At 41.5% G+C, this 22770-nt stretch overlaps 1 protein-coding gene across 2 annotated transcripts in view; it reads right to left on the bottom strand.

Moving 5' to 3' along the window:
* Window positions 1-22770, bottom strand: part of CPN1 (carboxypeptidase N subunit 1) — a 31766-nt gene extending 8996 nt beyond the window's left edge. The window contains exons 1-7 of one of the 2 annotated variants that reach the window (XM_029244612.1): window positions 22390-22750; window positions 17943-18142; window positions 12580-12735; window positions 9956-10138; window positions 8627-8738; window positions 6857-6996; window positions 4918-5017 (exon numbers count right to left, since the gene is read on the bottom strand). In XM_029244612.1, coding sequence (XP_029100445.1) covers window positions 4918-5017; window positions 6857-6996; window positions 8627-8738; window positions 9956-10138; window positions 12580-12735; window positions 17943-18142; window positions 22390-22609 — 1111 coding nt within the window. In that variant the 5' untranslated portion in view covers window positions 22610-22750. Of the gene's footprint in view, window positions 1-4917; window positions 5018-6856; window positions 6997-8626; window positions 8739-9955; window positions 10139-12579; window positions 12736-17942; window positions 18143-22389 lie in introns of both variants that reach the window. The other variant, XM_029244614.1, reaches the window with a different exon arrangement.

A 22770-nucleotide genomic window follows, 5' to 3' on the forward strand; every position in this document is an offset into this window, starting at 1 on the left:
ATACATAAGGCAACTGCTAACAGTCTAAAAGAGGAAATCGACAGCAACACAATAATAGTGGGGGACTTTAACACCTCACTTACACCAATGGACAGATCATCCAAACAGAAAATTAATGAGGAAACACAAGCTTTAAATGACACAATAGATCAGATACATTTAGTTGATATTTATAGGACATTCCAACCAAAAACAGCAGATTACACTTTCTTTCAAGTGCGCACGGAATATTCTCCAGGATAGATCACATCTTGGGTCACAAATCAAGCCTCAGTAAATTTAAGAAAATTGAAATCATACCAAGCATCTTTTCTGAGCACAACGCTATGAGATTAGAAATGAATTACAGGGAAAAAAACATAAAAAACACAAACACATGGAGGCTAAACAATACGTTACTAAATAACCAAGAGATCACTAAAGAAATCAAACAGGAAATCAAAAAATACCTAGAGACAAATGACAATGAAAACACGATGATCCAAAACCTATGGGATGCAGCAAAAGCAGTTCTAAGAGGGAAGTTTATAGCTATAGAAGCCTACCTCAAAAACAAGAAAAATCTCAACTAAACAATCTAACCTTACACCTAAAGGAACTAGAGAAAGAAGAACAAACAAAACCCAAAGTTAGCAGAAGGAAAGAAATCATAATGATCAGAGCAGAAATAAATGAAATAGAAACTAAGAAAACAATAGCATAGATCAATAAAACTAAAAGCTGGTTCTTTGAGAAGATAAACAAAATTGATAAACCATTAGCCAGACTCATGAAGAAAAAGAGGGAGAGGACTCAAATCAATAAAATTAGAAATGAAAAGGAGAAGTTACAACAGACACCGCAGAAATACAAAGCATCATAAGAGACTACTACAAGCAACTCTATGCCAATAAATTGGACAACCTGGAAGAAATGGACAAATTCTTAGAGAGGTATAACCTTCCAAGACTGAACCAGGAAGAAATAGAAAATATGAACAGACCAATCACAAGTAATGAGATTGAAACTGTGATTAAAAATCTTCCAACAAACAAAAGTCCAGGACCAGATGGCTTCACAGGTGAATTCTATCAAACATTTAGAAAAGAGCTAACACCCATCCTTCTCAAACTCTTCCAAAAAATTGCAGAGGAAGGAACACTCCCAAACTCATTCTATGAGGCCCCCATCACCCTGATACCAAAACCAGACAAAGATACTCCAAAAAAAGAAAATTACAGACCAATATCACTGATGAATATAGATGCAAAAATCCTCAACAAAATACTAGCAAACAGAATCCAACAACACATTAAAAGGATCATATACCGTGATCAAGTGGGATTTATCCCAGGGATGCAAGAATTCTTCAATATATGCAAATCAATCAATGTGATACACCATATTAACAAACTGAAGAATAAAAAACCTATGATTATCTCAATAGATGCAGAAAAAGCTTTTGACAAAATTCAACACCCATTTATGATAAAAAGTCTCCAGAAAGTGGGCATAGAGGGAACCTACCTCAACATAATAAAGGCCATATATGACAAACCCACAGCAAACATCATCCTCAACGGTGAAAAACTGAAAGCATTTCCTCTAAGATCAGGAACAAGACAAGGATGTCCACTCTCACCACTATTTTTCAACATAGTTTTGGAAGTCCTAGTCACGGCAACCAGAGAAGAAAAAGAAATTAAAGGAATAAATATTGGAAAAGAAGAAGTAAAACTGTCACTGTTTGCAGATGAAAAAAAAAAAGAGAATCCTAAAGATAACACCAGAAAACTACTAGAGCTAATCAATCAATTTGGTAAAGTTGCAGGATACAAAATTAATGCACAGAAATCTCTTGCATTCCTATACACTAACAATGAAAGATCAGAAAGAGAAATTAAGGAAACACTCCCATTTACCATTGCAACAAAAAGAATACAATACCTAGGAATAAACCTACATAAGGAGGTAAAAGACCTGTACTCAGAAAACTATAAGACACTGATGAAAGAAGTTAAAGATGATACCAACACATGGAGAGATATACCATGTTCTTGGATTGGAAGAATCAATATTGTGTAAATGATTATACTATCCAAAGCAATCTACAGATTCAATGCAATCCCTATCAAATTACCAATGGCATTTTTTACAGGACTAGAACAAAAAATCCTAAAATTTGTATGGAGACACAAAAGACCCCGAATAGCCAAAGCAGTCTTGAGGGAAAAAAGCGGAGCTGCAGGAATCAGACTCCCTGACTTCAGACTATACTATAAAGCTACAGTAATCAAGACAATATAGTACTGGCACAAAAACAGAAATACAGATCAATGGAACAAGATAGAAAGCCCAGAGATAAACCCATGCACCTATGGTCAACTAATCTATGACAAAGGAGGCAAGGATATACTATGGAGAAAAGACAGTCTCTTCAATAAGTGGTGCTGGGAAAACTGGACAGCTACATGTAAAAGAATGAAATTAGAACACTCCCTAATGCCATACACAAAAATAAACTCAAAATGGATTAGAGACCTAAATGTAAGACCAGACATTATAAAACTCTTAGAGGAAAACATAGGAAGAACACTCTTTGACATAAATCACAGCAAGATCTTTTTTTGACCCACCTTCTAGAGTAATGGAAAGGAAAACAAAAATAAACAAATGGGACCTAATGAAACTTAAAAGCTTTTGCACAGCAAAGGAAACTATCAACAAGATGAAAAGACAACCCTCAGAATGGGAGAAAATATTTGCAAATGAATCGTCAGACAAAGGATTAATCTCCAAAATATATGAACAGCTCATGCAGCTCAATAGTAAAAAAAAACAGCCCAATCCAAAAATGGGCAGAAGACCTAAATAGACATTTCTCCAAAGAGGACATACATGTGGCCAAGAAGCACATGAAAAGCTGCTCAACATCACTAATTATTAGAGACATGTAAATCAAAACTACAATGAGGTATCACCTCACACCAGTTAGAATGGGCATCATCAGAATATCTACAAACAACAAATGCTGGAGAGGGTGTGGAGAAAAGGGAAGCCTCTTGCACTGTTGGTGGGAATGTAAATTGATACAGCCACTATGGAGAACAGTATGGACGTTCCTTAAAAAAGTTAAAATAGAATTACCATATGATCCAGCCATCCCACTCCTGGGCATATACCCAGAGAAAACCATAATTCAAAAAGATACATGGACCCCAATGTTCATTGCAGCACCATTTACAATAGCCAGGTCATGGAAGCAACCTAAATGCCCATCGACATACGAATGGATAAAGAAGATGTGGTACATATATACAATAGAATATTACTCAGCCATAAAAAGGAACGAAATTGGGTCATTTGTTGAGACATGGATGGATCTAGAGACTGTCACACAGAGTGAAGTAAGTCAGAAAGAGAAAAACAAATATCATACATTAACGCATATATGTGGAACCTAGAAAAATGGTACAGATGAACCAGTTTACAGGGCAGAAATTGAGACACAGATGTAGGGAACAAACGTATGGCCACTGAGGGGGGAAAGCAGGGGTGGGGGTGGGGGTGGGTTGAATTGGGTGATTGGGATTGACATGTATACACTGATGTGTATAAAATGGATGACTAATAAGAACCTGCTGTATAAAAAAATAAATAATATAAAATTCAAAAAAAAAAAGAATCTATGGGACTTCCCTGGTGGCGCAGTGGTTAAGAATCTGCCTGCCAATGCAGGGGACGTGGGTTTGAGCCCTAGTCCAGGAAGATCCCATATGCCACGGAGCAACTAACCTCGCGAGCCACAACTACTGAGCCCGCATGCCAGAACTACTGCAGCCCGCATGGAGCCCGTGCTCTGCAACAAAGAGAAGCCAGCACAGTGAGAAGTTCACGCACCACAATGAACAGTAGCCACTGCTTGCCGCAACTAGAGAAAGCCCGCGCACAGCAAGGAAGACCCTACGCAGCCAAAAAATAATAATAATAAATTAATTATTTAATTTAAAATAAAGAATCTAGCAGGCCCTGAAGCTCTTACGGATTCCAAAGGTTGGTTCCCTATACAGTCCTGGCTCCAGTCACTGGGCTGGAGGATTCTGGTGTCTGATGCTTGACTGTGGGGCTACAGAATTCTGCCTTTAGAATGTTGTTGCCTTTGCCTTGAATGAACTGTTCATGTAAGACATGTTGGGATCACCTTAAAGAATATAAGTTATCACCTTAAAGCTGAGATTCATCTAGTTTAAACAGACTGTCTGAGCTGTAAGATGCCTGCTTGGTAAAGCCTGCACGGTGAAATGTGGCTGAGCATGCCGGTATCAAGCCTGGGGGAGGGAGGCAAATCTCACCTGCTCCTAACCACTGGGAGCTACTGCTCTACATTAAAAACCAAACAAACAGCCCCAAACCTGATCAAATTGGGCTGGGGCAGTTGGCAACACCATTGTGCCGTGAGATATTCTGTACCATTCTAGAAGGTTCCAAGTTGGCTCCGAGATCTGCCCCCACCATCAATCTTGCCCTGCAGCGAGCCTATGGAATGCCTTTTACTAACTTTTCCCTGAACGGAGGTGTAGAGAAATGCCTGGCTCAGGGACAAGACTAAACATCAGTTTTACAGTCTTTTTTTTTCTAGCCCGTTCCACACCAGTATGTGAGCTATTAATAACCTCAAACCCAGGAAACATCCCTAACAAAGCTGTATGAGGCAGTGACTCCTGAATGCTGAGAGAGTGTCACATTTACATCTTCCTGGCCCTTGCCTCTTAATTCCTGTCCTCAATCCTGTTATCCTTCCTTCCTCCAATCTACCACCCCCCGTGTCCTTGATGTCCCTGCTGGTCTCAATGGCTTACAAGTTGGCCTCCTGATTAGGCTGAAGACGGTGAGGGAGTGAAAGCTTCCTTCTCACCCCACTAAGCAGTGGCCACCTACCTGAAGTGACATCATGGTTAATCCCACTGACAGAAATGACAGCGTCCGCAAGATTATTATAATTCTCATCCCGCACCATTCCCTTGATGCCTTGGTGTACCTGTAGGAAAGTTTATAGTGTATAGTTATGCTCATAAAACCTTTGTGCTGTGTTTGAGAGTCCACGAAGCCCTTTCCCATGTGTTTCTGCACTTGATCTTCACAAAGATTATGGTGATAGACCCTTGACTGGTCTCTCTGGTCTCACCCCGATCCCCAATAATCTCAATAGAGCAGTCAGAGTGATCCTGTTAAAATCTAAGTCAAATCATGTCACTAATCTACTTTCTATCTCTATGAATTTGACTACTCTTGATATCTCATATAAGTAAAATTATACCGTATTTGTTTTTTGGGGGACTGGCTTATTTCACCTAGCATAATGTCCTCAAGGTTCATCCATGTTGTAACATATGACAGAATTTCCTTCTTTTTTAAGGCTGTATGCCCATTGTGTATCTATACCACATTTTGTTTATCCCTTCATCCATCAATGGACACTTGGGCTGCTTTCACCTTTTGGCTACTGTGAACAATGCTGCTATGAACACGCATATACAAATATCGCTTTGAGATCATGCTTTCAGATCTTCTGAATATATACCCAGAAGCGGTTTTGCAGGATCATATGGCAGCTCTATTTTTAATTTTTTCAGGAACCACCACACTGTTTTTCATAGTGGCTACACCATTTTACATTCCCACCAACACTGCACCAGGGTTCCAATTTCTCCACATCCTTGCCAACACTTGCTATTTTCTGTCATTGCTTGTAAATTTGTTTTTCTTATAGCAGCCATCCTAATGAGCGTGAGGTGGTATTTCACTGTGGCTTTGATTTACATTTCCCTCAGGATTTTGAGCATCTTTTCATCTACTTGTTGTTGGCCTTGCATTTGCAATTGTGACTTCATCAGGGAGCCCCTTTTCCCCTAGATATCTTTGTGGTTTACTCCCTTACCTCTTTTTTTTTCTTTTGCGGTACGCCAGCCTCTCACTGTTGTGGCCTCTCCCATTGCGGAGCACAGGCTCCGGACGCACAGGCTCAGTGGCCATGGCTCACGGGCCCAGCCGCTCCGCGGCATGTGGGATCTTCCCAGACCAGGGCACGAACCCGCGTCCCCTGCATCGGCAGGCGGACTCTCAACCACTGCGCCACCAGGGAAGCCCCCCTTACCTCCTTTAAATCTGTTTAAATGTCACTTTCTCTGTAAAGCCTTCTTCATAGCATTTTGCATTTAACATGTTATAAAATTTATTTTATTTTTTCTTGTCTATCTCTCCTCACTAGAATATAAGCTGCATATATACAGAGATATTTGTTGTTTGTTTACTCTTCTTTTTAAAATTAATTAATTAATTTGTTTTTATTTTTGGCTGTGTTGGGTCTTCCTTGCTGCGCGCAGGCTCTCTCTAGTTGCGGTGAGTGGGGGCTACTCTTCGCAGGCTTCTCATTGTGGTGGCTTCTCTTGTTGCACAGCACAGGCTCTAGGTGCACGAGCTTCAGCAGTTGTAGCACTGGGGCTCAGTAGTTGTGGCTCGTGGGCTCTGGAGCGCAGGCTCAGTAGTTGTGGCGCACAGGCTTAGCTGCTCCTCAGCGTGTGGGATCTTCCCAGGACAGGGCTCGAACCCATGTCGCCTGCATTGGTAGGCAGATTCTTAACCACTGCACCACCAGGGAAGCCCTGTTTGTTTGCTCTTAATCCCGAGCATATAGTACAGTCTCTGACAGATAGTTGTGCTCAACAATGTTGAATGAATTAATTTCACTGGTAGAGAAGCTGAGATCTATTGTAATGAGTCAGAGCAAAAGTCAGACCTGAGTCACACAAAATACCTTGCCTACCATAAGAAAACACTTCCCTTTCTGTAACCAGGAGAGTTAAAGAATGGGATTTACCTCTTCCAAGAATTGAATTAGGGCTTCCCGATTACTCAGCCACTCGCGCTGTAATTCCTCTTGCCGCGGAAACTTGTCACAACTCAGTTCCAGCGTGATCTCAAAACAGTTGGTATGGAGGTAATTAAAGTCTTGCATTCCTAAGGGAAAGAGGGCGGTGGCAGATTTGTACAATCAGGTTCCCACCCAACACCCCATGCCAAATACAGATTGCTGGGGCTTAACCCCAGGGTTCTAATTCAGTACGTATTCAGTGAACATTTACATTTCTAACAAGTTTCCAGGTGATACTGATGATGCTGGTCTAGAGACCATACTATCATTTTGATACAAACTTCATGATCTTGGAATTGCACCCCTTTAATTTAGTGTAATTATTCTCAGTGGAGGCAGTGGGTCATGCTTTCCCAGAGGATGGGAAGGGAAAGGGAGGAACAAGTATAATTCAAAAGAGTATATTTTATATTTTAAATTTGGGAGGGGGTGCTTATTGCTTTCCTAATGCAAACTAAAGAAGGTAAAGTTCAATCTTCTTGCCTTGGCTTAAATTAACAGTAAACTATTGGTAGATATTGGTAGATGTAGTAAAGTGACAAGGAAGATGATTCTTAAATCTGTTACCTAGTCTTATAAACTTCCAGTAATACATAATCCTACTTGATGTTCCACATGAATATTAAAGGTAAGGTGTTTTAAAAAAAATTATCGTTATTTGTTTAGTGATTTTTAAACTTTCCGTAACAAAAGGTAATAAATGTATATCTGTCTTTGAAAAAAAGAAATCTTCTTGCCTTGGGTTCAAGTGAGTTTTCAGCCATGATAAGTCTACCACCTTCCCAGTACATTATGACTCCCTCACCTTCCTCCTGCCCACTCCCCATAGGACCAGCCATCAGCTCAGCCCTCTCCAGTGAGTTTTCTACTACCTGGGCTCTGACAGGTCAGATGTGAGAAGATGGGGAAAGACAGCTGCTGCAACATGATTCCTAAGAGAACCTGGCTTCCTGCTTCAGCCTCCTCCCTAACCTTAGGGTCCCTATCTACTGAAGGTCTGTGAACAGAGGTTCTATCTTGACCCTCAGTGATGGGAAAAGCCCAGGGAATAGAGAGAGAAGCCTCTTGCTGGAGGTTTCTGCTATGTTATCAATGGCCACTGTCCACAGCAAACCCCTTCTGATGGGAGATGGCTAGGCAGGGTACAGAGAGCACATATCAGAGGAACTGTTTTTGTCCAGGCCAGCATCTCTCCTTCTTTGGTACGTGAGGCATACCTCATGTTACTACGGAAAAACCTTAACATCTATAAACCAGGCATTTCCAAATCCTCTATGTGCTTTATTTAATACTTACATCAAAATTACAAGGCAAGCAGTGTTATTCTTAAAGTACAGATGAGGAAACTGAAGCACAGAGAAGTTAAGTAATTAGCCTGAAGCCACATAACTGGTGAATGGGCAAGCCTGGTTTCAGCCCAGTGTACCCTTAGAACCCATGCTCTTAACCACTTGACTGCATTATTCCCTTCCTATGCCCTAATCCACTATGTAAACCACCAGTTTTAACGGACCACAAGGTGTCCAGACCTCCATTTTAAAGAATCACAAGATGATGTTAAATGCCAACTTAAGACTTCCCATTTTTCAGATCTCTACTTGGATGCAAAATAGCATTCCTGTCATTTCTCTGTGAAAAAGAATGATAATTTAAAAGGAGAAACGCACCCCATTCTACTTCAGCTTACAGCACTCTTGTGCTTAGCACTCTTCTTACCCTTGCTGAGAGAATACCAGGAAGCCCCATTGGTGATGCCATCTGGGAAGTAATCCCCACAGTTCCAACCTTGGTGCATCCATCCATGTGCATAGGAGTAGACCTTGGCCAGCTACAGGTAAAGCAGGTGGAAAACGACCTTGAGTATCCCCAACTCATGTGGCAATGCTCATACTCAGAAGCAGGGTGAGGCCAAGAACCCCACTAGGTATAACAACTGATTATTTGCTTTAGCGAAAGAAAATACCAGAAGGAATAGAGAGATGGGGTGTGTGTGCATGGAGTGGACTAGAGTTAGGAGACCTATCTTCTGATTTTCCCACTATCTTGGGCCTAAATTTCTTCAAGTGCAAAGTGAGGGGTAGCACTCGATAATGTATAAGCTCCCTTCTAGGTGTACCTCAATGAGGTGTACCTCATTTTCCAGCCGAGTTTTACAAGAGAAATCAAGAAGCAAGAAAGACAGGGTTTTGTGACAAAAAGAATTATGTATTGGGGGTGAGAGATGTGTGTTGGAAAGAGAGGAATATATTCAAAATCTCTATAATTCTCTTTCATTACTATTATATAATAGTGGACAAAATGAGATTACTAGAGAAGAAAATATGATAGTATACTTGCTTTGCAAAGCAACAACTGGTGTTATTCTCTGTGTAATTCATTAACTGTTGAATTAATAATGTTATCATTATAAGGGAATTCCCTGGCAGTCCAGTGGTTAGGACTCCACACTTTCAAGGCCGGGGCCCAGGTTTGGTCCCTGGTCGGGGAACTAAGATCCTGCAAGCCACGAGGTACAGCCCAAAGAAAGAAAAAAATTGAGATACTAAGTAATGTTATTGTTATATTAATTATATATTATTAATAATATTAACTATAAAATAACTCATCTGTTAATTTTATTCTATTGGTGTTTTGAACTATTATGTAAACCTTTTTCATGTGCATGGTCTATTTTTCATTAATATAGCCATATTACCATAAAACCGTAAATTAGAGCCCCCAAATTCACATTTAATGCTCTAGCTTACCACCAGCACTATTAGGCTTTTGGCATATTTCTTGCTTGTCATTAGCTTAAGTATTTTTTAAAATTTTGGTAACTGTACTGTAAAAAGCTTTCCTATTTATTTACTTTTTCATGAATTTATGGCTTATCACTCAAAACAAAATGTAATATACTAGATTGTAAGCTCTTAACGAGCAGGAGGTGTTTTCAATCATTTTCTGTTCGTTCATTCCTAACAGGGTCCTGTGTTACTGATTTGACCTCAGTCACACGCCTAAGCCCCAAGTTCCTCTGGCTGGACAGGCAGCCATTCTGCATACCTTCTGAAAAAGTGTGTCATCAGGCGTGGGGGCATTGGCAGTGCGGCGGAAACCTCGGACCCGGTGCTCAAGGGACTTGTCATATGGGTAATTGGCCACCACTGCCCCTCCATGGAGATTGGCTGAAAGGACAAAGTTGAAGGAGCGGATCCACTGGATCACTGCCTGGGTCTCGGGTTCCACCTGAGGAGAGATGAGAGCTTGGCGGTGAAGCTGCAACTGAAGCCAGATGGCTGTTTACATGAGTTTGTCGGGGTGTGGCCTGAGAGGATGGCATGTCTGAATAAAGCAAAGAGGATCCTACCAGATAGGAGAAGTGCAGATGGGGAAATTTTGATCTTTTGTGTGATAGTTTAACAAATTAAGTGAATGGAACACTTGTTTAAAATGAAATCTCATATGGAAACCAAGTATTCAATAGCTAAAAAGAGGTCATCTAGGGCAGTGAAACTATTGTGCATGATGCAAAATGGTAGATACACGTCATGATACATTTGTGAAAACCCACAGAATATACAACATGAAGAGTGAACCCTAATGTAAACTATGGACTTTTGGGTGATGATGACAAGTCAATGCAGGTTCATCATTGTAATAAATGTACCCCTCTGGTGGGAGATGTTGATAATGGGAAGCAGGGAATATATGGTAATATCCTGTACTTTCCGCTCAATTTTGCTGTGAACCTAAAACTGCTCAAAAATGAAGTCTATCAAAAAAAAAGAGAGAGAGAGAGAGAGAGAAAGAGCAGTTTGAAGAGGGGTAACATAAATTGGAGAGCGCAGAGTCCCAGTTTGGCCTCTCTCTGGCAACAAAAAAGGGTCCTCCAATTTACCCACTGCTCCAGTAGCTTCTGGAGCTCCTCTGCAGAAATTTAGGGTTCTAGTAAATATATCTGAAAATTGTTGGTTTACAGCAATGGTTTTCAACCTCCTCCTTCCCCCAACACATCTGCTGTGTTGTTGACATGTAGAATGTTCTCCTGTGGTCATACCCAAATTTCATGAATTAGACATACTGTAATATGGGCCAGTCTTGGCTAAGTAGTGAGATTCCACCCATTCTATTGCAGATTTCTATTGCAGATTATGTTGCTAGCGAGCGACAGTATTCTAAAGAAAGCCTTGAATCTACTGGACTTGTAAGTAAATAATTTACAGTCTTCACTGTTTTTCCTCCCCTCAAGATGGATGTGCTTAGAGGTTATGCGGTGTTAATGTGTTAACGGCTCGTCCTGGACCAAGGGTCAGATGTGAAGGCCTCCATCTTTTCTGTTCCAAGGGAGACTGAATGAATAATGTTGAGTCTCATCCAATCAGAATGGATATAATCCCAAAGGCACCAGTCCAGCTCTGTGACCAGGGCTCAGATTCTTTAAAGCAGTCCTTTCTCCATGTCCTAACCCTCCATCCATCAGAAGGAGGCCAGCCTCTCACTGTTCCTGGCCCCTCAAGAGCAAGAGGGACTTCTCATTGTCTTTTTTCCTTCTAAGATGCAGACAGAGGGCCAGTGGGAGTTTAATTGTTACTGGCTCAATTACCTTATTTTATGTAGACAAGTTTAATAAATCAGAACATCCTTCTGGCTGGATATGTCAACGAGTGCAAAGTTATTTTTGATGTATTATTTCCTTGAGCCAAGAGCACAGCTGCTATCCAAAAATGTCGGCATGACTTTTGCTTCAATTCCAAGGGGAAAAAAACTGATAAGATTCCATCTAGAAACTCCCAATATAAAGCCTTCCACCTGCTTTAATTTTCTCTCCCCAGTCTCTAAGTTTAGATACTCACAGAGAATGTTTAGAACTAGCCCATACAGTGTAAGAAACAGGGTGGTGGTGATGCTCCAAGGATGACAAGAGTCATTCCCAGGAACAGGACGACTGTCAGGCTGAAACCATTCGCATTACCAATGGGGCAAGAGGTCTGGGAGCATCAGATGGGATCCTTTGATTGAGAAAGTAAGGGAAATGAGAATATGGTAAGGTAGTCAAGGGTCATACAGAAAGAGAAGAAGAAAAACTTCTCTTCTAAGGGTGAGACTCCCTGAACCTCTTTCTCTAGCTAATTGTTGATAAGCGTACAGTTCATCACATGCAAGAGAGATTTCTCTTTAGAATGCTACAGTTCTCTGTCAACAGCATAGTGCAGTAGAAAGAATGTTGGATGAGGAGTCAGAAGACCTGGGTTTTAATCTTGAGTCCACCAATTACTAGCTGTGTGAGTTTAAATTATTTTTTCTATAAGTGTTATCTGTAAAATGGGGGTGGATAACACTGCTTGATGCATTTAACACTGCTTGATCATTTACAATGATCAACTGAAACACTAGCTGAGAAAGAATTCTATAAAATTATGAAGTGCTGTGCAGCGGTATGATACCACTTTCACCTCTTTTGCCACTCTCACCACTAACATCAAATATCATGTGCTCAGTGAAGGGCTCTATGCTCAGGGAGGGAAAAAAATACAAAGAGGCATACGTTACAGTTAGCATTGCTCTGGACAGACTAGCACAGAATTGGGTTGATGCTTTATTATTGCATATTTAGTTGATGTGAAGATTCAGGGAAGAAATTCCAGATGCTGATTTACCTGCTTCTGCTTGCAAATTTTGTCTTATACCTGATTTTTCCAGTTGTCTGGAAGGGGTAAGTGGTGGTTGGGGCCTCCGTTCTTCTCATTGTAGTAGATGTAGGTATTGAGATCAGGGAAGTTGCGGTTCAGGTCCACTCCGTTTGCATTGTTCCTGCCAACCAGATACCCAGAAATGTCCCTGTCCTAGTGGGAAAAGGAAGAAATAAAAGATGAAGGTTTCAGACTGAATGCTCTATTTGAAGAACACTGTATAGTTTTTTTTTTACACATTAGCTCGATCTATCAAACGATGTAGCATTTTCTCCTTTAACTCATCCAAAGTCCCAGTGGCGTGGTTCAAGTTTCCCTATAAACCACATGCTGGAGGTAGAGATCCCAGGAGAAGCTCTAACAAAAGGAGGGTGTTTCAGGATAATGGGAACCCCTATTTTAAAAAAATTGTTTATGTCTATTTAATCAGAATGACAGAGATATGTGCAGCGAGAAAGTATAATTTTTTTCAGTTATATATGTATTTTTTTCAGATTATTTTCCATTATAGGTTATTACAAGATATTGACTACAGTTTCCCAAGCTATACAGTAAATCCTGTTGCTTATCTATTTTATGTATAGTAGTTTGTATCTGTTAATCCCATACTCCTAATTTATCCCTCCCCCATCCCTTTCCCCTTTGGTAACTATAAGTTTGTCTTCTATGTCTGAGTCTGTTTCTGTTTTATATAAAGATTCATTTGTATATTATTTTAGATTTCACATATAAGTGATATCACTTATCACTTACAATATTTGTCTTTCTGTCTGACTTACTTCACTTAGTATGACAATCTCTAGGTCCATCCATGTTCCTGCAAATGGCAATATTTCATTATTTTTTATGGCTGAGTAATATTCCATTGGATATTTATACCACATCTTCTTAAACCAATTGTCTGTTGATGGGCACTTTGGTTGTTTCCATGTCTTGGCTATTGTAAATAGTGCTGCTATGAACACTTAGGTGCATGTATCTTTTCAAATTAGAGTTTTCATCTTTTCCAGATATATGCCCAGGAGTGGGATCACTGGATCATATGGTGGCTCTATTTTTAGTTTTTTAAGGAACCTCCATACTGTTTTCCATAGTGGCTGCACCAGTTTACATTCCCACCAACAGTGTAGGAGGGTGGGAACCCCTATTTTTTAAAAACGGTTTTATTGATATATATAGCTTACATACCACAACATTCATCCATTTTAATCGTACAATTTAAAGAATTTTAGTATGCTTACAGAATTGTGCAACTTTTACCACAATCTAAGAATACTTATATTCCCCTGAAAAGAAACCTCATGCCCATTCACAGTCACTCCTCATTTTTACTCCACCCCTAGTAATCACTTTCTGTCTCTATGGATTTGCCTTTTCTGGACATTTCAGTAAGTGGGATCATATATTATATGTTTGGCTTTTTTCACTGGGCAAAATGTTTTTGAGGTTCCTCCATGTTGTAGCATGTATCAGGACTTCATTCCCTTTTATTTCTGAATATTTCCATTATATGGATTTACCACATTGTGTTTATCCATTCACCAGTTAATAGACTGTATTGTTTCCTGGGATTGCTGTAACAAATTACCACAAACTCGGTGGCTTATAACATCAGAAATGTATTCTCTCACAGTTCTGGAGGCTAGAAGTCTGAAATCAAGCAGGGTCATGCTCTCTAAAGGCTTTAGAGGAGGATCCTTCTTTGACTCTTCTAGCTTCTGGTGGTTGCTGACAGTCCTTAGCGTCCCTTAGCTTGTAGATGCCTCACTCCAATTTCTACTTCTATCTTCACATAGTCTTCTCCCCTGTATGTCTGTGTCTCTGAGTACAAATTGCTATCTTCTTATAAGGACACCAGTTATATTTGACTTAGGTCCCCTAATCCAGTATGACTTCACTTTAACTTGATTACATATGCAAAGATCCTATTTCCAAACAAGGTCATATTCATAGGTTCCAGGTAGACATGAATTGGAGGGGGCAGAGGGGATACTATTAAACCTAGTACATGGACATTTGGTTTGCTTCCACTTTTTGGCTATTGTGGATAAAGCTGCTGCAAACATTTGTGTATAAGTCTGTGTGTGGACACATGTTTTCATTTCTAATATCTAGTAGTAGAACTGCTGGATCATAAAGTAAGTCCATATTTAACTTTTTCAGAAACTGCTAAACTGTTTTCCAAAGTGGAAACCATCCCCCCATTTATTTATTTATTTTTTTACTTAGGATCCTTGATTATCTTTTTTCTCAGCAATATCAACTTCATGGATCCCTTAACCTCTCTGCTCACACTTCACATTTCATCTTTTATTTGGTCATGTATTCATTCATTCATCCATCCATTTAATCAATCCACATCTATTTAGGTCTATCTCTATTCAAAGTCCCCTGAAAGACACTAGGGAAAGAGATCATGAGACGTTATGCTAGCTTTCCAGGAATTCATGGTATATATGGGGAGATAGATATTTACATAAATAATTAAAATATATAAAGCAGGAGAATAGAGATAAGTTCACAGGCTCTTGCAAAACTGAAATTCTGTTTGGTGTTTTGTTTGGCATTGGAGAGGGAGAATAGTGTCTACTGGAGCCCTGTGGACTGAGAGGGGAGAGCCCGAATTGGTGGCCATTACTGGAAGTAGGGTGAATGCATGGACACTAGGAGGCTAAAAACTCACAGATGTACTACTACTCTCGTATTTTTCTAAGAACTCTTTATTGTTCTCAGATTTCTCTATTTTCGTGGCATCGTGCTCGTGTTTTATTCTTAGATCTCATTGAAAACATTTTTTGACCTTCTTTTAAGTCTCCTACATCAATTCTGTTCCAGTGGAAAACATTTATATGATTTTTCTATTTGGAGTTTGATTTTTCACTTCTATGAGATAATGATTTTCATTATGCTTCCAGGGGTTTTTATTGCTTGCTGATTTATATCAGCGTTATCTCATAACTGTCCATATTAACAGTTACGTTAATTTACCTATCAGCTGACTTACTATTCACACCGGGTCATTAGTTAAGCTGGCAGTAAGGACTTCCTTTAACAGAAGTTCCCATAAACAGGATCCAGTTATTAGCTTCCTATTACTGCTGTAACAAATTACCACAACCTTAGGGCTTAACCTTGCACAAACTTATGATCTCACAGTTTTGGACGTCAGAAGATTGAAATGGGTCTCACGAGATCTAAAGGTGTCAGCAGGGCTGTGTTCCTTCTGAAGTCTCTAGAGGAATCTGTTTCCCTAGAACATCTTCAAATCTCTCTTTGCCTGTGACCTTCTGCCTTCCTCTTCCACATTTAAAGGACCCTTGTGATTGGTTACACTAGGCCGACCCAAATAATCCAGGGTATTTTAAGGTCACTTGATTAACAACTTTAATTTTGTCTGTAACCTTAATTCCCTTTGCCATGTAACATAACATATTCACAGGTTCCAGGGATTAGTACTTGACTATCTTTGGGAGGTGGAGTCATATTATTCTACCTTACCTACAGGTGGTTTTAAATTTAGGTGGCCAGGCAGGTCTTTCCTGTGTAGCCATGCAGACAGGTTTCCTCTGGGTACGGCACGTAGCTCTGGGAATCTGAGAACCCGATGGGTCCTCTCTTGGGTTCAGGTTCAAGATCTGCTCCCTTTGAAAAAGTACATAGCAGGTGAGCAGAGGTGACTGGCTCCCCAGAGACACAGCTCTAGGATTTGGCAGGGGTTTTCTCCACCTCCTCCCACCCCCACTTCACTGCACAAAAGATGTGGGCAGGTCTGAGAGGCTTCTCCAATCTCCCCACTGCAATACAGGGAAGGGCCACTAGAAGGAAAGTGGCCACGCTGGGTTCACCCCTACAACACTCTCAAATTGTCCTGTTCTTTTGGAAACTCAAGTCTCAAGGCATGTTCATGTCCATCTCTCTGATTTCCAGTGGGGGGCGGGAGGGGGTAACAAAGTTTTTTTGGGTTTTTTTGTTGTTGTTTTTTTCATCTGTTGAGTCATGCCAGCAGGAGGTTGTAAGATGGCAAGGGTCGAATTTGTGTTTGGCTCGACATCTTGGCTCCATTACCCTCCCTGCTTCTCCTCACCCCTCAGCCCTGTCCTCTAGTAGGCTTAAACCAGGATGGGCCATTCAAGGAGAGATGCTGAGTGGTTCCACTTGTATGGGACAGAGTGGTCAGATTCATGGAATCGGAGCGTGGAAGGTCATTGCCAGGAGCTGGGAGGAGGGGGAAATGGGAAGTTACTAATGAAGGGGTATAAAGTTTTGGTTGAACAGGATAGATAAGTTCTGGAGATCAGCTGTACAACTTTTGCCTATCATCAACAATAGTGTATTGTACACTTAAAATTTTGTTAAGAGGGTAGATCTCATCTTAGGTGCTCTTACCACAATAAAACCAAAATTAAAAAAAAAGTAAAGTAGTGAAGTCTAGTCTTAAACATAGAAAACATTTTAAGACTACCTCCAATAAACATATTTTTAAATGGAAAAAAAAATCTTTCATTTACACCCCCCTCCAAAAAAAAAAACAAACCCAAACAAACCAGGTTTAAATAGAGCTTTTAAAGAAACATATCCATTGTGTAAGGCAGATGCCTGCCCTCACCCACTGAAAATTCTAATTCAGTAGATTTGGGGTGGGGAGAGGACCTGAGAACCTGTATCTCAAAAATCTTCACCTACAATTCTGATGCACAGCCACAAAAGAATCACTGACTTAAAGTTAGGCACACTGATATTCTGAATTTATGTTAGGAAATAAAGCCCATAAACACTTTTTTAAATTTGTCCCCTGAACAATGTAACTCTAAAATAAAGAATTCAAAGGCTGAGTGCTATACTAGTAGAGGAAAAAAGCTGTACAGAGATGGAATAAAGTATGAAGAATCTGTAACAGGACTAACCTGCCACCCCACAATTCTGAGAAAAGCTCATTCTTTCTCTTTTCCCCCCAAATGCAAATGTAAGTGTAGTATGGGAGGAAGAAGAGGATTTAAGGTTGGCAGCTAAAAGTTCAGGGAAGGAGGGGCGTCTTGCAATATCCCTTCACACCTGTTCAGTACCTTCCAGTTGATGAAATGTTGTCACTGATACTGCTTCACTGATCCTCACAATGAAATGGAGAACTCAGCTGGAAAGGCGGGGAAGGGAGGGAACTGAGACTCAGAGAGAACCCCCATTCATTGCCTAGGGTGCTACAGTGCTGAACCCGTCTTCACACTTCATTCTATTTCTCCAGCTTTTCCTCTATCACATCGTGGCATTTACAGTGGGACAGAGAGGACACCTGGTCTCCCGGCTTTTCCTTACTCCCTAAGACGGCTCTGCTCTCTGCAGGGCCTCCCACTGGGGCTCGGTACCTGGGCGGCAGCGGCCACCTCATAGCCGTCGGGGTTCATGGACGGCAGGATGTGAATGCGCGTGCCCTCCACCAGCCGGACGATGCGCTGGTTCCCGTTGCGGAACTCCTCGCACAGAAACTCCGACAGCTGCAGCAGCAGCTCGCGGCCCAGCACCTCGTTGCCGTGCATATTCCCCACATACTTGACTTCCGGTTCCACTGCAAGTGAGAGAAACACACATAAAGAAGATGGGGGAAAGCTTACGAGTGCAGTTAATTCCTAACCATGCAAAGGGACGTTTCCCCTCTTTTTCAGTAATGAATAAAAGAAAACCTCATGCTTCTGTTAGGTCTTTTCCAATAATCCCTGTGCCCCCTTTGAACAAACTGCAACTACAAATGCTACAAAAATTCATGCCACGGATAATGATGTCTACTACTGATTAAAACCCTACTGTGTACTAGGCATTTATGTCATTGCTAATCTTCACAGAAAACCTGTAAAGTAGGCATTATTAGCCTCAGGATGAGGGTACTGGGTATGGAAGAGGTTAAGTAACTTGTCTGAGGTCACCTGGCAGATTAATAATGGAGGTCAAAGCCCAGGTGGCACTGAGGTAGCTTAATGCTTCTCAGAGACAAATCTTTTCAGGATAAGGATAGTGCTTTTCCAAGATTTGCTGGCCTAAAGTCCTCCAGGTTATAGCATAACAGTTCCTAAATGCACCAGTTGAAAATTTAATTTTCTTGGTAATGAGGTTAAAATCTCCCCTTCATATCTGAGAATGCTGTGTCTTGAGGCACAGGGTAGGAAGGAGTCTATGTATGTCTCATTCCTTAGTCTTTTCTTTGGCTACATTAACTGTTCAATTGAAGTTAGAACTGAGGTCATAAGAGGAGCCTCTAGAACCACTTAAAAAAATCATTCTTGCCCTGTTTTAAAAGGAAGGAGAAAAGCCCTTGCCAAGTGATTTCCCTTCCACCCAGCACTCTTTTTTTAAAAAAATTAATTAATTTTATTTATTTATTTTTGGCTGTGTTGGGTCTTCGTTGCTGTGCGCGGGCTTTCTCTAGTTGTGGCGAGCAGGGGCTACTCTTCTTTGCAGTGAGCGGGCTTCTCATTGCGGTGGCTTCTCTCATTGCGGAGCACAGGCTCTAGGCGCGCAGACTTCGGTAGTTGTGGCACGTGGGCTCAGTAGTTGTGGCTCACGGGCTCTAGAGCACAGTCTCAGTAGTTGTGGTGCACGGGCTTGGTTGCTCCGCAGCATGTGGGATCTTCCCGGACCAGGGCTCGAACCCCTGTCCCCTGCATTGGCAGGCAGATTCTTAACCACTGCGCCACCAGGGAAGCCCCCATCCAGCACTCTCTTGCCTTCATGCCTTTTCTGATTCTGTGTCTCTTCATCTTCACATTTCCATGCCCTCCTCACCATCCATCTAGGCTCAAATGCTCCTTACTCTGTGAAGCCATCTTGGAATCTCCTTGCTGGGAGTGAACTCGCTATTAAGCTTCCCTTTTATGATACCACTTTCTACTCTGGGTTTTGGCTAATTTTGCACATGTCCTATTTTCCTTACTGGACCTGGCCTTTGCAATGTATGCCATTTTAAACTTTCTTTAGGATACAATCCATTGTTATTTATCCGCTACAGCAGTCTTTCCCAAAGGAATGTCTATAACCCATAAGGACTGTGTGGTGGATTTTCTATCATGTACCTTCTTTGATCTTAGTGTATTTCTTTAATCTTATCACGTCTTTCTCACTTTTCTTGGTGTTAAGTTATACTTTATTTTACGAAAGGATGGTGATAGCAGATGGCAGGTAGTATTCTTCAACATCTTTGTTCAGTAAAATAAAATTTGGAAAATCTATTTTAGTCCCCTCTGATCTCCCATATATATATATTTGTGTGTGTGTGTGAAATCCATAAGTTTGGGAACCACTGCCCTGTAGAACCTACCATAGTCCCTTGCTCTTAGGAGGTATTCAATATAAAATTCTTTTGTCTCCACTTTCCGTATATCCAGAATACAATACAACCACTTCTCCTAACAACCACTGTCATCATTTTGGTTCAAGCTCCCACAATCGCAAGCCTGCATTACTACAATAAATCTCCTACTTGAACTCCTTGCATCTGCCCAGCCATGCAAGTCTATTCTCCTGAGTCAGTGTTTGGCAAACTTTTCCTGTAAAGGACCAGAGAGTAAATCCTTTGGGCTTCCTGGGCTATATTGTCTTCACTGCAGCTACTCAACACTTCCAGTGAAAGCAGACATAGATGATACAAAAACAAATGGGTGTGACTGTGTTTCAGTGAAACTTTATTTACCAAAACAGGTAGCTGGCCCTCAAGACTCTAGTTTGCTGATTCTTGTTCTGAGTTATCTTCTAAAATTTTTAGTCAGATCATGTCACTCCTCTGCTTAAAACCCTCCAACGGCTTCTCACTTCACTCAGAGCAAAAGCCAGTATTTTTGCAGAGGCCTGCAAGGCCCCACGTGATCTCCTCCTGCCCAGTATCCCCGACAGCTCTGCTCTGACCTTGCTTTCCTGTGCTTCACTGTCCCGGACCCACAGGGGCCTCCTCGCTGCTCCTCACACATGCCAAGCGTGCTCCGGCTCTTGCCTCTGTGCGGTGTTTTCCTCCCCAGAACCAGTATGGCACCTCAATCACGTACTCAAAAATCACCTCGAAGGAGAAGCTTTTCCTAAAAAGCAACACCCCCTCCCCCACTCAACCCACAATTGTCCACAACTCCCTATCTCTCCTTCCTGGTTTCTTTTTCTCGATAGCACTTATTTTCATCTGGTATAATATATATTTATTTAGTTACCTGTTTATTGCCAGTCTTACCGCGCTAGAATTAAGGCCCTGAGGGCAGAGTCTTTGTTTTATTCTCTGCGCTATATTCAGAGTCTACCAAAGTGCTTACACTGAGTAGATCATCAGCAATACTTGTGGAATAATTAAGGAATGAATGGATGTACCTTTGATAGGGCATCAGAGAAAGGAGGGATCGGTGAGGTATAATAGTATGAAAAGCTTCAAGAAAGGCACTGAATGCTAGAAAGTAGACAGAGCACCAAGAAAGGGGCGTGGAGTGAGGGGCTAAGCCTACAATGTCCATTAGCACCCACAAGCTTCCACAAATGAACACACGACCTGAGTAAAAGCAGGGTGTTTGCTCTGCAAGTGCATTTTCAAAGCAAGGCCCTTATCTTCGCCTAATCACATAGCCTTCCTTGAGCCAGCCTCCCACCCCCCTCTCTCTCTTCCCCGCCCCCCGAACTGGCCACTTAAGAGTTTGAAGCTGTCATGGACAGAATCCACTGGGTGTGAGGTTGTCACTGAAGGTTTTTAAGCAAGGGAGGGAGGGGATTATATCAGTATTTGGGCACCTAGCATCTGTGCCTTAAATGAAAGGTTTAGAGAGTGGTGGCTGTTAGGCGATAGGAGAACGTCAGGAGCCTGGTGCAATCATTTAGGCTGTGATGGAATTTGGGCTAGGGGGAAGGGTGAGGAAGTGGAGAGGAAAAGAGACCTGAGGTTGACAGTTTGAAGGAGGAACTGACGTACTTGAATGTCACAATTGCTGTAAGTAAAGCAGTAAAGTAGAAACAACTTAACTGCCCATCAATAAATGAACTGCTCAATACAACCTTGCAACAATGGAATATTATGCAGCCAAAAATGATAATGCAGATCTATATTTACAGACATGCTATTCATCAAAGACTATGAAATGAGAAAAGCAGATATAGTGTGATTCCATTTTTATTAAAAAAATGACGTGTATGTAAGGGGAGGTGGCTTAAACATGCATAGAAGAAAGTTTAGAAGGAGATACATCAATATGTTAACGATGGTCATCTGTGAGTGGTGGGATTACGGGTGAGGTTTTTACCTTATCTAATTTCTACTTTAATCCAAACATGGATGGCTTTTATAATAGAAACAAACTAACAACAAATAATGTAATGAATAAAATGAATACCCCAAACCTCAAACTCTCTCCAGGATCCCATACTCTGAGTACACCGTCATTCCCCAAAGAGCTATCCCTAAACTCTGGCAGAACTAGAAGGGCTAATTGTTTCTCCAGAGGCGTTGGATAGGGAAAGGCAGAATAGTAACAGCAAGGAAGAAAGAAGGGTAATGGGAGGGAAGGCGGGGGGGATGGGAAGGGAGCAGGGAAAAAGACTCACCTTTTACCATTAAGGTCTTGAGCAAACAGAACCCAAAAAGGAGGAGCAGACTGGAGCCTGAACTGGGGTTGCAGCTCCCCAGAGGCAGGGCCAGTTTGTAGGCTAAGCAAGGAAATACTTAGTCCAGGCTGAGGAAGTGGTGATACTTTATGGGTGGAGGGGTCCAGGGACCTCCCCAGAAACCACCCCAATTACTGAATTTGTAAGGGAAGGGTCCTGCCCACACACACTTTAAGACACATGCTCAGGGCTTACAGGGCTCGTGGATTCCAGGGTAGTCACTGAATTCCAGCACGTAGAGGTGTCTTCCCTTCACACTGCGCCCAATGCTGTAAACCCGCGTGACATGAGGGCATTCATTGTGCACCTTGTACAGCGTCCGCACGAGGTCATCATAGCGGTGGTGGCGAAAGGTCACCGGGGCAACCAACTTGAAGAGAAGGAGCTGGAGGAAAATTGAGACCAGGTCTGACATCTTGCTGGGCTTTTTCAGAGACCCACTAAAATGGGCCCCGCTTCTCCCAGTAACCCGTCAAAATCCAAGGGCCAAGAACCAGCTTTTCCTAGTTTCCCGCCAGTAAACACCAGTGTGACAGTGCCTGGGAAGAAAGTTCAGAACTGTCCCTCCAAAGCCAG

This window comes from Monodon monoceros, unplaced genomic scaffold, assembly GCF_005190385.1.
Source record: "Monodon monoceros isolate NGI ecotype Baffin Bay Population unplaced genomic scaffold, NGI_Narwhal_1 Super_Scaffold_4, whole genome shotgun sequence".
In the NCBI taxonomy this organism is placed as follows: domain Eukaryota; kingdom Metazoa; phylum Chordata; class Mammalia; order Artiodactyla; family Monodontidae; genus Monodon; species Monodon monoceros.